Genomic DNA, 12,924 nt, shown 5'->3' with positions numbered 1-12,924 from the left:
GTCCCCAACATGTAAATAAATGAGTTATGGGATGAACTGAACTCAACTGGCAGCCAACGATCGGCGGTAACGGGCCGCACAAACGCCCCCACCAACTCCAGTGCTACTATACTTGTACCAATAGTACAATATAGTCAATATAGTACACTTGTAGCTTTACCCCACCTAGAAAGGGAAGGGAAAAAAACTAAAAAAAAAGAAAAGCAAAAAAAAGCTGCAGGGATGCTTAATGAGAATAAGACACGCCGGCTTTGATTGGTCCTAAATGATTCGAACCCTGGTCCTAGACAAAAAGGAAAAAGAGGAAAAGTGCTTGCCGCCAATCCAAGCGCTTCCTTCCCATGGTACGCGCCTAACCTGACGAGCGCTAGAAAGTCGATATCCATTGGTACTTCGCTTTTTTCCCTTGGTACGTTACTCCGTACTGAACCCTTGAGGGGCGTCTTGGCTCAAATTCCTATTCGCATTTGATGGACCAATTGAAGACGGGTTGAACCTTGGACAAAACACCATGGTTCAACCTGGACCACTGATTGCTGCTCGAGGCCCATGGATTCGAAATCTTGAGCGCGCGGCAGTCGATCAACCATGGCCTTTCGTCTGGCCGCTGCCAGTGCCGCCGAAACTGCACCGCCTCAGGTCATGCGGGTTCTTTTCTCGAATGCCTGTCGCTGGCCTCACTTTTTTGGGCTTTGAAAAAAAAAGCCATTGAGGACTTGTCATTTCGGTTCGGCGCAAACGGCACGATGCTGGACTGGCGATCCACATCTCGCCGTCTCTCGTGACCTGGATACCTCTTTTAGTATCGAACACTGCCCTGTCGGAGCCCATTTCAGACTAGGAATCCGTTGGATGTCGCGTCTTCTCGCCAAAATCTCTGTAGATTTGGCTTCTCTCCCTCTTTGTCTTGGAGAGTATGGGATGCCGGCAGATACCGGTCGATGCCTGCCTCCGATCTCTTTTGTTTCCTGCCCAAGCCAGGAAACTGGGCCTAGCATACATAGTACGGAGCACAAAGAAAGTAGCAGTGATGACGTGACATCAGTCCATATCTCTTTTCACTCCGTGATTTTGTTTCCCTTTGTTTCGTCAAACATCTTTCCTTTTTTCCCCAAATGGTGGGCTCATGATCATTCTTTGTTTCTTTGCTTTGATTAGACAAAACAATCCGCTTGTCGTTTGCCAGTGCAAAGAACCGGGTTACCTTCGGGCGTGTTCCTGTTCTTGTCAGTATTGCTGCAATATTTCTCTCCATCACTTCATTGTCCGTCTCGCTCATACAGGCCATTTCTTCACCTTCTCTGACAAGTGACTCCTATTCACTGCCTGCCTTTGTCTGTGAATCAACTCGCGTGTTATTAGTACAGCCTTTTGACCCCCTGCTAAAGGCCTTTCCGCCCTGTCTGCTGTTTATTTCTCTTTTCTTTCTCTTTTCTCGCATCTCAGAAAACATCATCAGTTCATCCCTTCCTAATCGAGAGCAGCCGCATCAAACCTCAACGGCGTATCCTTTGCTCTTTCAAAACCACGACCTTCAGCCTGGCAGTTGGTCTGCAACAAACTACTTGAATATTCGATCATCGATCAATTAACTTGGATGCCAATGCGCAACCAAGTGCTCTTTGTGGCCTTTGCCACACTGGCCTCGGCTATCAACCTCCCGACGGTCTTCGAGAGGCAAGCTACTTGTCCAGCCAACTTTGAGCAATGTGGAAACAGCCTTCCCAGCAGCTTTTGCTGTCCTAAAGGCAAGGTCTGTCTCCAGCTTGCAGGCAAGACTTCGACTCTCTGTTGTGACAGTCTCGACGGGTGTGAGATCATCGCGCCAATCCTCTGCGACGTCCGGTTGCAGCAAGACCCCAGGTCCAGTGTCAAGACAACTGCGCTGGACAGCGAGCTGCCAAAGTGCGGCAAGGACTGTTGCCCGTTTGGATACTCTTGCAACAGCGACTCGGAGTGCGTCAAGAACTCTGACCAAAGCAAAGCACCTCCGCCACGAGCTCCCGCTAGCATTTCAATACCATCATCGACCCCAACGACCCTTACGGTACCGACCAGCACTTCTTCCGACACGAAGGAGACGGCAACGGCGACGGCAAGACCCGTCACCAGTGGAGTACCAAGCGGCGGAGACGATAATGCTTCCAAGTTATCCATCATTGGGGGTGTCGTGGGTGGTCTCATCCTCTTAATATTGCTGGGTATCGGTGTGTGCTTCTGCCTGCGCCGCAAGAAGAAGACAGAAGATACGCTGCCGACCTCGGGGCGCTCAACGTCAGCAGGTGTGTATCCGCACACTATCAGTCACCCTATCATGTCCGAGAACTCGGCGATGCGGTCTGATTTCAGCCGCAAGGACAGCACCCCACCCATGCACCGCGCATCCGGCCAGTTTGAGGATATCGACCTCAACGACTCCCGCCGGCAGGTGTCGTACCACTCCGATAGAAACCCGTTCAGTGACCGACACGTCAGCGTGGCTCCGCTCCGTGGCATGCGTAGCAGCAACGGCTCCAGCATCGGCAGCGGGCGCTTCCCAGTCCGACAGGGCGGCTACGGAGGGATGGGCGATGGTGGTCCCCGTAACCTCGACCACAATCGTCAACCCAGCACCGAGAGCATCAACGTGTTTGCCGACCCTAGGACCGTCAGCGAAAATGAATCGGAAGCTGGCTCTGGGGGTCGTAGCCGACGGTCGTTTGAGCATAGGCGCATATCCAACCAGACAACATTCACGACAATGATGCGTCAAGCCGAGTTGGCTCCTGACCAACCTTTTGTTCCTCCCACTGCTTACTCTACGCCGGACCATAGGAAGTAGTGCGGAGTTTGTCAGCTATCACCCACAAAAATGGAGGGCCACTGGTGGCCCTACTTGTTTCTTTCTTTTTTCTTATCCTTTTGTTTGCGATTAGCATAGCATGGGGTTGGTTTTGTTCATTGCATGAGATCATTTTGTATCTCCGGAAACCGGCGTTCCTTGGCTTAAACCAGATACCACTTTCTTATCTTGAATATTCAAATGTATCTAGACGATATATATAATCTCTTTCGTATCCATTGATACGTTTTTCAAGTACAAAAAGTCCGAGCTATGACACTGAAACTGCTAGGTGGGAAACGGTCCTTGCGAGCCACATCTTGTAACTTTCAAGAGAGCCTCGACACAATTGCTGGGTGACCAGCCCATGGTGAATTTCCCGTGGATCATGGTACGGGTAGACACGAGTGAAGACTTCAAATACGTGATCTCCACGGTTTCCATTATTGACCTGACCGATAGACTGGATGCATTTGCGCATGATGAACAACAATCCTACAAGATAGTGCTGGAATCCGGATTACCTATGTACCTGTACTTTCTCAGCACAGTAGCACAGCATGAGGTAACCTGCTGTATATGCATCCAGGGGATGACAACTGGGGACACCAAGGAAAGGTAGATCCAACAAAGGCCCTCAAAGCGACGTTGAGCAACCACAACTCTCAACCCACCTTTCTATACCCGCCCAAGTTCACTGCTTCTTCTTGCTAGCAGCCGTCTTCTTGTCCCCAGCCTCCCTGACCTCCTCATCATCAGCCTCCTTGCGCTCGGCGTACCACTCGCCCGCCTGGAGGACGAGGACACCCACAAGCACAAGGGCGAGGATGGTGTTGCTAGCGCTCAGGACCTTGAGCGAATCCTCCCTGCTCAGCTTGACCTCTCCCGAGATGGGGCCCTCGTGGTTGAGGGTACCCTTGCCGTCGGCGCCCCACACGTCGGCCGTGACGTCGCGCAGGCCCTTGACGATGTTGGCCAGGTAGATGCCCACGCCGATGACGTAGAGGACGAGCGACGAGCCGTCAAAGAGCACGTTGGCCTCGGACGGCCGGAACAGCTTGGCGAAGAAGCCGCAGAAGCCGACAAAGACGACAATGTTGAGCACGCGCGAGATGAGCGGCGGCGCCGCGTGCATGAAGCGCAGGTGCGTTGCCAGCTGGTCGTAGTAGGACGGGGGGACCGGGTCCGAGGTCCACAGGAGCGGAAAGTCGTAGGGGAACGAGGCGAAGAGGATGCCTAGGAAGAAGCAGACGGCTGTTTGGAGCGGGGGTCAGTTTTTTTTTTTTTCGTTTAGCGATGAGTCCGAGGGAAGAGGGAGAGGAAAGTAAACAGGAAGGAAAAGTCTAAAAAGTCTAAAAAAAAAAAAAAAAAAAAAACACTCACGCCCTATTATCATAAAGGTCGCAAACGAGCTGGAACCGCGGTAGTCCTTAGACCGCGTCGTCTTGGACCAGTCTATCCACTTGGCGTCCATCCTGACTTTTGACGTCTGATTTTCTTGGTAGCCTCGCGGAAGAGTTGCTTCTTTTGGTTTGCTTGTTCACGGTCGGGGGCGATTTGTTTTGACTCTTTTTTTTCCCCCTCAGTTTGGTCACTCCCCGCGATCACGTCAGGATGCGCAAACGATGTTTTAGGATTGCTTGGTAACAAAAAGTGCCTGTACTGCCGAAGCTAATGCGGATGTTTATTTGCCGAAGTAAAACTGACTGACTATAGGCGCAATGTGGTGGAGGGGGTGATGCTGTCCAGTTGGTCAGAGGGAAAAGGATGCTTGGCGTTGTTTGCGGTTTTGCGCTCAATGGCAGAGGGCGGGTTGTCCGGATGGCTTGGCCCGCTTTGAACCGCTTTGGTGTGTACCCCAAAATAAAAATGCCTTGAGAATGACTCCCCTAACCCACATTTTAACTCCGTACCAACCCGGCCACTTGCCATAAAAGCACCACGGCCAAAGTTTGAACTGCGATAACCACCATTATTATTCCCGGTAATACCAAGGGGACTTGGAAGGCTAGTCAAGGCTCCCACAACCAAACAGACAAATCCTTTCAACACTCACTTGATTAAATAGATGAGATGACACGCATGGCATACATGTCAAGTTTGCGAAACCCAAAACTCATACGCTCACACATAAGGTTCAATTGCTCTCGGCCCAGAAAGCGGCCACCCCATTTGGTTTATTATTAATGAAGAAAGATAATTTATGATGCGTGTCCAAAAAAGTAAACCAACTGAGAGTGTTCACCATGAAGACCCACCCCATCTACCACCCAAAGAGACAGGATGTATATACCTAAGCATCCAGCCGCACCGCGCCCAATCCTCTCCAGCCAACCGAGATGGTTAGTCGACCGATTTCTCGCCGGGAGTGACAGTGACCATGAAGATATATTACACAGCCCCCGTCGGAGGGGAAGAAAAAGTGACTGATGAACCAGGCAGTTCTTTATACACTGCATATATAGAATAGACGATAGACGCTCGAGAAGAAACGCTCGCTCGCTCACCAGCCGTCCCTAAGATCAACAAGGGGGGGGGGGGGGGGGGAAATGGAAACAAAAGAAAGGAACCGCCAAAAAAAAGTAAGAAGTCCAGCTAGATTTTGAGCATTGGGGGGAATATCAACCAGATCCAGCCAAAAGAAAATTATATGATCAACAAAAAAAAAAAAAAAAAAAACGCCAAAAATAAATGATGACCGCATGTGACAAAGGGAATTCGTATATAATGAAAACCATCCATGAGAACTCTAAAAAGTCCAAGGAATGCACATGCAGATGGGGTTTAAGAGACGTTGACGAATTGAAGAATCATCCGAATCATTCCTTTCAGACAACAGCCCTCTGACCCTTGTTCAGTGTCAGCTGGCTCAGGCTCAGCGTCCTGGCGGCCTTCTTACGCTTCGGGTCCATCTCGTCCTCAGTCTCGTCCCTCAGCTCCTCGCCAAAGGCGCCGTACGTGTGAGGGGAGTACTCCTCCCTCGGCGTCATGAACGACTCGGACACCGACTCGGCGCCCCTGTCGCTTTCTTCGTCGCCCGTGTCTTCAAACCCAGACAGCGTGTTGCCGGACGACTGGAACTTGTTCAGCGACGGCGGCGGCTCCAAGAATATCGGCACGGGCGCCGGCGAGTTTCTGATGCCGATGCCAGATTGCGGCAGCGCCACCTTGGTGGGCGTGACGAGGTGGCTGCTGGACGATGTCCTCGACAGCCTGTTCTCGCCAGCGCCCGACGAAGGGGTCAGGCGCTCCTGGGATCGGTTCTTCTGCGGATCCCGCAGCATTGCGAACATGGTGCTCGACAGCACATTGACGCGCTCAGATAGCTTTTTGAGCTGAAGCTCTAGTGCCAACCTCTCGGCCCGCTCAGCCTCGAGCTGCGCTGCCAAGTCAGCCGTCGCTGCATCCGAAGCAGCTGCCACCGACAGGGCGGGCAAGCTCATGGCCCCGCGAACAGTTGACATAGATCCTCGTGGAAATCCCAATGAGCCAGGTGAGGACGGCGACGCGGCGATCGGAGGCAGACCCGGCTGGGCAGCTGCATTCGAAGGTGGGTGAAGGCCGCCGACAAGCGTCTGTCCCTCTCCGAACGACATGTGTGAGTGCGTTGTCAGCCCGTCCGTCTCTACCGATGGTCGACTGCTAGTATACCTAGAAGACGACTGGTCTGCTCGTGGTTCGCGCAGGTATGATGAAGGCGCCTGCCAGAAATCAGTTTGAGGCTGCTTCGAGCGGGGGAACTGGTTAGAGCCAGCAGCGGGTACAGCATGGCCGCCTTTCTGACCAGAAACGGTATTGCACAGCTGATCCACGACACGCTCCAACCTGTCGGTCCGGCCTTCAACGTTGTTCACCCTGGCCTCCAGGCTGGCCGCCTGAGTGATCTTCATACCAGCCATTTCGTTCATCGTAGCCAAGGAGCCAAAATTGAACGGCTGTGGAGGCGAATCCGGTGCCGCGCTTGTTGCGGGCCGTGCAGCCAGCGACTGGGTCGGGTCAACCGAGATTACGCCAGTGTCGTCGTTATCCCCATCGCGGTATTCGTTCTGATCCCCTTCGGTCTCAGGATGTGTGGAAGATAACGGAGAGAGGTAGCTGGCCCCATAGCTTTCGCGCCAGTACCGTATCTCGTCACTGCGCCGGCGGCCTCCGGCTACGTTTACAGTGCCGTCGGGACCAACATGGGCGAGGTGTCCACCGAGGGCGTCGATACCTGATAACGACCGCGATCTTCGCTTGGTGTTGTATCCGGTTCCGGTATCCATGTCGGAAGTTATCGCCCGGCCTATCATCTCGGGATCGTCTTCACCCCCCGACACGCGGCCACGGCCATGCGCGCTGACAGGACGAGGAGACAGACCTCCCCACTCGCCAAGCTCGTTTCGTTTAGCTGGCGTCCCGAACAGCCTACTATCTGTGGCCGTCAAGGCCCGCCGCCTAGGCGTGTTCATATCGCCGTGTATTGAGTTGCGGACGTTTTCTATTGTCGAAAAGTCGTTTGGCCCAATGGAGTGGGACCGTAGTGCGCGATCGTACTCGGTGATAGGCAAGGACGCAGATCGTTTCGACTCGGTTTCCTTGACTCGCACCAGGCCCGAAGTATCCTGTGGGTTCCAAAGTAATGACTGTTAGTGGGGCGTAATGTACAGCAGGATAAACGCATAGCCAGCGTCTCTGGAACTTACACTACGATGCTGTGACGGCATTACGCTTGACGTGCGATCTCTGTCGCCCGCCGTGCTAGACGTGCCAGTGCCCTTTTTCTTTTTGCGCCCAAACAGCTTGCTCAGTGCATTCCGCAGTGTCGACTTTTTCCGTTGCGGGCGGGAATCTGAAGACAATGCGCCAGTGTTTGCAGAGTTATTGCTGATTGCAGAGTAGCGCACTGTGCTTGGCACGTTCGTCCTGCGGAACTGTGTTCGGTTGCTATTGTTGCTGTTACTATTACTGTTGGCAGGAGAATTACCTGAGCCCCTGGCTGAGGGATGACTTGTCCTCGCCGGTGTAGGCTTTGGTGTTGAGGGCGGCGCGGGCTCCGGCGCAACAGCCGGTGCCGCAACCGGAAGCGGAGCGGGAGCCATCGGGGCGGTGGGTGTGACCGGACCATGTGTCGGTAGGGGGTGTTCTGTTGGAGGCGCCTCGACGGGCGCCTCGCTCAAGGCATTTTCTGGGCGACTGTCATCAATTGTGCTTTGCAGTGGCTGTTGATGTCTCTCCTCCGGGGTTGTATCATAATCCTCGGGCTTGAAGTCTTGCTGATTTGGTTGGGCTGACGGCGGCTGCTGTTGCTGCGGCTGCTGCTGCTGCCACTCCTGAGATGTGTTAGGAGTGGCTCCACTAGTACCGAGCTGGCGAATGGGAAACTCCTCCTCAGGGGACTTGTCGACAAAGCCAGTGCCTGGCCTTCGTATGGGGAACTCGTCGTCGTCGGCTGCGCTCGGTATCGGGATAGGGTTCGAGATCCTACCACGGATGGATGATGTGCCCGGCCGTGACCGGCCAGGACTTGCAGGAGAGGCGGATGCCCCCTTGAACAGCTTCATTTTTGACGATGGTGGTGGCCTTGGGGTGGAAAACTAGAGTGTCCGGTGGGGTCGGGAAAGGACAGGAATAGGTAAAGCTGTGGTGGCGGAGGGCGCGACGGCAAAGATATGATATACCGACACACTAATCCATGGAGAGCCTGGTCAGCACCCCGGAGAGATCAACCAGTTCCCGGATAAGGCGACGCGCAGGGTTGTTTGGATAAGTGTGTTGATGCACATGGCCAGCCAATGCGGCGTTGGAGAAACCAGTAAACCGATCAGGGAGGGTCTGGGCCGGCCAGTAGGCAGCCCGGAATTCCCGAAGCTCTGCCTTATAACCAACAACTATGCGTCCGCACCACTGCAAGGGTATTGGTTGGTTCTTGTTGGTCCGAACGATTCAGATCTCAGCACTGAACGGATCGAATTTTGAGGCGAGGCGGTTCAGTGTGTGGTGTGGAAAGAAGCCCGCAAGGGCAAGGTTGACGTAAAGAAGGGTCCGCGGCAACACAAGTTTATCGCTGTCGAGGGCGAATAAAGACTGTGATGGTGGCTCCAGTCAACATGGAAGGACCTGGGCCACTCGCATCACGCTCCCCCAAGTCTGGAGCGGCCGGCAGGTATATTGCGTGGCAGTCAACGAGTGCACTGTGAGAATAAAATATGAAAAGAGAACAAAAATAAGAAGAGAAGAAAGAAAGCACACACACTCAAACACGCACGCACACTCGACTCGAGAGCCCAGAGACGGGCAGGCTACACTGGCTGACTGCAAGCGAGTGACATCAAGGAGTTCAGAAAAAAAATTAAAAATTAAAAAGACGAGAAAGGAATCAGAAGCGCGGCGCGCATGTCGACTTTTGCAGCCGCGCTACGCTGCAATCCGATGCGCTGGAGTTTGCTACTGCATGCGGACAAACCCCGTACAGTACAAAGAAAAAAAATAGGGAAAGGTAATATAATTTAAAAAAAGACCGACAAGCGGAGGACTGATCCGATGAGGACGACAAGACGACAGGGCCTGCAGGGGTGTAATGGATCTGTATCGTAGGTAGGAAAAAGGTCAAGTCAATACGGGAATGCCTGACACTGTTCTTGAAACAACCAAAATACGCACTCAGCTCCCCTCTCTTTTTTTTTGACCTGGTCGGTGTTTTGTGGTCATCTCGTCTTCTCTCTCTGTCTCCTACTTTGTTTTATTTCGTTCTCTCCCTCTCTTTTGACCCTTGTGACTTGCGGTACCAAACCCAGCAAACCCCAGCATCCATGAGTCTTGGTTCGACAGACTCGATGATGTGGGAGCCCGCCTTCCGAGAAGGAGGGAGGGGTCTTAGTGGTGAGGGGTCCCCTGTACTGGCTGCACACGCGAGGCCTTGAGGGCCGGGGTACCCTGTATAATGCGGCCACTCGGAGACCTTTTTCGCATGCACCTTCTGGACCTGTAATTCCATTGACCTGCAGCTGTCTGTCGTGCGGTGTGGAAAGGTATCCACGGGTAATTTCTGCGTTTGAATCAGTAAGGATGAATTTGAGAGCACGATGAATAAGAACAGGTGTTACAAGTTTGCAGTCTGCAAGCTGCACGCTGCAAGTACGCCGCGAGCATATCGCCCTGCCGGATTGGCCAGTCCTAGAGCGACCTAGTGGCAGTTGACGATTCGACCAAGATTTCATGAGAATATAAAAAATAAAATAAAATTTATAAAAAATTCACGGTAAAGGAGGGCAGCTCGGTTCGAAAGAGTCCAGATAGGCGTCCACAGCTTGCCCCATAGTAGTAGTAGTAGTAGTAGTAGTATTATTTAACGCCGGGCTCGGCCCGGCTCATTAGCCGGCCGTTAGCAACCTCCCGAGGGGTATCTCGGCGCGCTTTCTATTTTCTCTATTTACACAGCGGAAAACAAGGGCATAGAAGCGAATCGAGCCTGACCGGGTTCGTGCCCGGTCCTGCTTACAGGTTTGTTCACTGACGCGACCCCGTGCCTTCAGGCGCACGGAGGATTCGTCTGACGGCAGTTGACGGCTCTTCATCGAGAGGGGCCTGTGTCCAAACAGCGGAGCTGTCGGTCGTTTGTAGCCATGGAGACGAAGTTCCCAACAAGTGTGGGCTCGACGGCACAGGCGGGTGGTTGTTGTCGATAGCCAGCCGGGTTATCCTTGCCACGGGTAAGCGGGGAGGAGGTGGAGGGAGCAGGATTCGAACCTACGTTACTCAAATAACAGCCATGGCGCTTAACCACTGCGCCATTCCCCCACACAAACACAGCTTGCCCCATGTCTTACCTAAAGTAATGGTAGTTGTAGTAGTAGTAGTGTAGGCGCGCTCAGCTGTCGTCCCGGTTGCATGGTTATCAATGGCATTTTGACGGACGACGCCGGCGAAAGCTTGGGATGAGAGGGGTTGTGGCGTCAACTACCCCATTCCCACCCAGCTTTTGGGCAAATGGTACGTTGTTGCGAGGTCAGTGCGAAGCGATGGCATCCGATATTCTCTTGGTTGTGACTCTGATTTTCTCCTGCTCCCTGAATCAATCTGCAGTTGAAACTTCGTTGCCAATCAAAATGTGAACAACATGCTTTACGGATCACATACACCAACTATACCCAGTGCAGCATGATCTGACGGGCTAGGTGCAGCATAGAGGCGGCCAATAAAGAACAACGGCTGCCGGCGACAAGAGAAAAAGACGTGCGGAGCTACCAAGGGAATTGCCCAACGCGGTTTGCGGTTTGCGCGGAGCCGCCACACATGCGGCCGCGGAAGCTCTCTCAATTCGCAGACGTCGCTCTCAGCTTTTTTTCTTTCTTTCTTTTTTTTTCTTTTTTAGCCGCGGAGCTGCCTGCATTGAATAAGTCATGCCTTGGTGCATGTCTCATTCTGCCACCTTTTCGAGCTACCCCGGAATAGGCTGGGCGTTTCTTCTTCTCGTGGGGCATGCCATTCGCTAAATTGATGGATGCAGGCTGAGAACAACTTGTTTCGGCCGCCACCGTTGCCCACCGTTATTCACTCGCTTTTTTCCCCCTTCTTAGCAGGGGCTCGCTATTCGCCCCCAGATTTCAGTCAGCCGTTCAAGCTAAACGGCCGCTTCTCCTGATGGGTGGAGTACGTATGGTATCCATGATAAGTTGCAGTACCTGATACTTCGTAATTCGCAGGTAGTCAATCGTGGGATAGTCACAACTCTTTTAGTCGTGAATGATTAATCAAGCTGCCTAGAAAATCTGGAACATCGACTACGGTACTTGGTTATTGGCAGTTCCATACCTAACTGCAATTGTTAGTACCGAATGGTATCACGTCAATGGCCAAGACCAAACTGTTGGCCCCAGCGTTGGTGCAACGGTATAATGATTCCATGATATTACCATTATGATCGAATCTCCCTCAAAGAGGGGCTTTATTCCAATTTCGGCCTTTGGGCAATCTATACACTACTCTATACGTACAAACCCAACCCTTCGCCTTGGTCCAAAGAGCCAAATTGTGGTTATGGGAGATGCTTGTTTGGCTCGGGAGAGCAACCGGCTCTTCACCAACTATACAGTGCCTAGTATTTTTTTTATTTGTTTTATTCACGGGCTTCCCGACGTGGTTTTTCCTGTTTTCGCAGGACGTCCATTTACTGAAATCTGGTTTTTTTTTCGGCGCAGGTACCAGTTTGTGGTAGAATGAAATATCAAGCAGTCCTTCTCCCTCCACATGTCATTTGCCGCGTAATACCCGAACCTCGACGAACCGGGAAAAATGCCCACTTCCGCCCAACAACGTCCGACCGCAGGTACTGCTACAGTAGCAATACAAGATGCAGTGAAATTGGAATAGAAAAAAGTGACTGCTCACGTTTTGCCTCTGTACCTATCAGCAGCCAACCATCACCTGACCACTTGAAGCTACCATACATACGGAGTACCTAGATTATCATTCTCAAGGGCGACAAGAAAAATATCAACCAGCCACTCATGCATGTTCATCACACTATCAAGTTTCACGAATTCCCCTCCCCATGTGCAGCCAAAGCCTGAGCATGCCCACCCGTTCTCTGGGCCCACGAGAAAAGAAAGCTCCGCTATTGGTTGTCAGTTATAACCCCGTACCTATTTATTTTCCTGGCTCCTCCCCTAGATTGCATTCCAATCTGTCCCCATCGAACGGGATTTAATCTGCGAGAGCACTAATAAGCTACCAATAAGTAAACACTACCCACTGACACATACGTCGTCTGTTTTTTGACTGGTTGATATTTTTGTGGAGATGCAAAAAGAAGCTGAGAACAACGGCTGTCTTCCAGCCCTTCCGTACGTGCACTGTACAGACGACCTGAAACAAACTCAGGACCAGGACAAGCCCCGTTCGTGTTGTGTAGGGACACCTACCGTACTGTGCATCCCTTACTGTGCAGCGTACTCGTGCAGCTTTTTTGCTTCTTGTTCTTTCCTGAATTCTTTTTTTTTTCTTTTTTCAATAAAATATTACCACAAACTCCATGCCTGCCATGGAGGTGGGTTTGCGTAGCATTCTTTTACCTTTCGTCTGATAAAAACATTCCAATTTTTCCCTCTTGACGACCCCCTTTC

General features: G+C 52.2%; 3 protein-coding genes and 1 pseudogene across 4 annotated transcripts; 1 reads left to right on the top strand and 3 right to left on the bottom strand.

The window, feature by feature from the left end:
- The first annotated feature begins 1,079 nt into the window (after positions 1 to 1,079).
- Positions 1,080 to 3,060, top strand: MGG_00495 (uncharacterized protein). The gene has a single exon (XM_003718519.1). The coding sequence runs from the start codon at positions 1,598 to 1,600 to the stop codon at positions 2,819 to 2,821; it is 1,224 nt and encodes a 407-aa protein (XP_003718567.1). The 5' UTR covers positions 1,080 to 1,597; the 3' UTR covers positions 2,822 to 3,060.
- On the bottom strand, positions 2,973 to 4,634 carry MGG_00496 (ER membrane protein SH3). Its single transcript, XM_003718518.1, has 2 exons — positions 4,205 to 4,634; positions 2,973 to 4,075 (listed from the first exon to the last, which is right to left on the bottom strand). The coding sequence occupies exons 1-2, from the start codon at positions 4,293 to 4,295 to the stop codon at positions 3,516 to 3,518; spliced, it is 651 nt and encodes a 216-aa protein (XP_003718566.1). The 5' UTR covers positions 4,296 to 4,634; the 3' UTR covers positions 2,973 to 3,515.
- Positions 4,635 to 5,340: 706 nt separating this feature from the next.
- MGG_00497 (uncharacterized protein) lies at positions 5,341 to 9,259 on the bottom strand. The gene is made up of 2 exons (XM_003718517.1): positions 7,507 to 9,259; positions 5,341 to 7,425 (listed from the first exon to the last, which is right to left on the bottom strand). The coding sequence occupies exons 1-2, from the start codon at positions 8,362 to 8,364 to the stop codon at positions 5,650 to 5,652; spliced, it is 2,634 nt and encodes an 877-aa protein (XP_003718565.1). The 5' UTR covers positions 8,365 to 9,259; the 3' UTR covers positions 5,341 to 5,649.
- A 1,269-nt stretch (positions 9,260 to 10,528) lies between these two features.
- On the bottom strand, positions 10,529 to 10,600 carry MGG_20238 (annotated as a pseudogene). The gene has a single exon. The product of its transcript is annotated as a tRNA-OTHER (tRNA).
- Positions 10,601 to 12,924: the final 2,324 nt, after the last annotated feature.

The sequence above is a fragment of the Pyricularia oryzae genome, chromosome 5, assembly GCF_000002495.2.
Source record: "Pyricularia oryzae 70-15 chromosome 5, whole genome shotgun sequence".
NCBI lineage: Eukaryota > Fungi > Ascomycota > Sordariomycetes > Magnaporthales > Pyriculariaceae > Pyricularia > Pyricularia oryzae.
The sequence above is the reverse complement of the archived record's forward strand: the minus strand, read 5'-3'. Positions and strand labels throughout refer to the sequence as shown.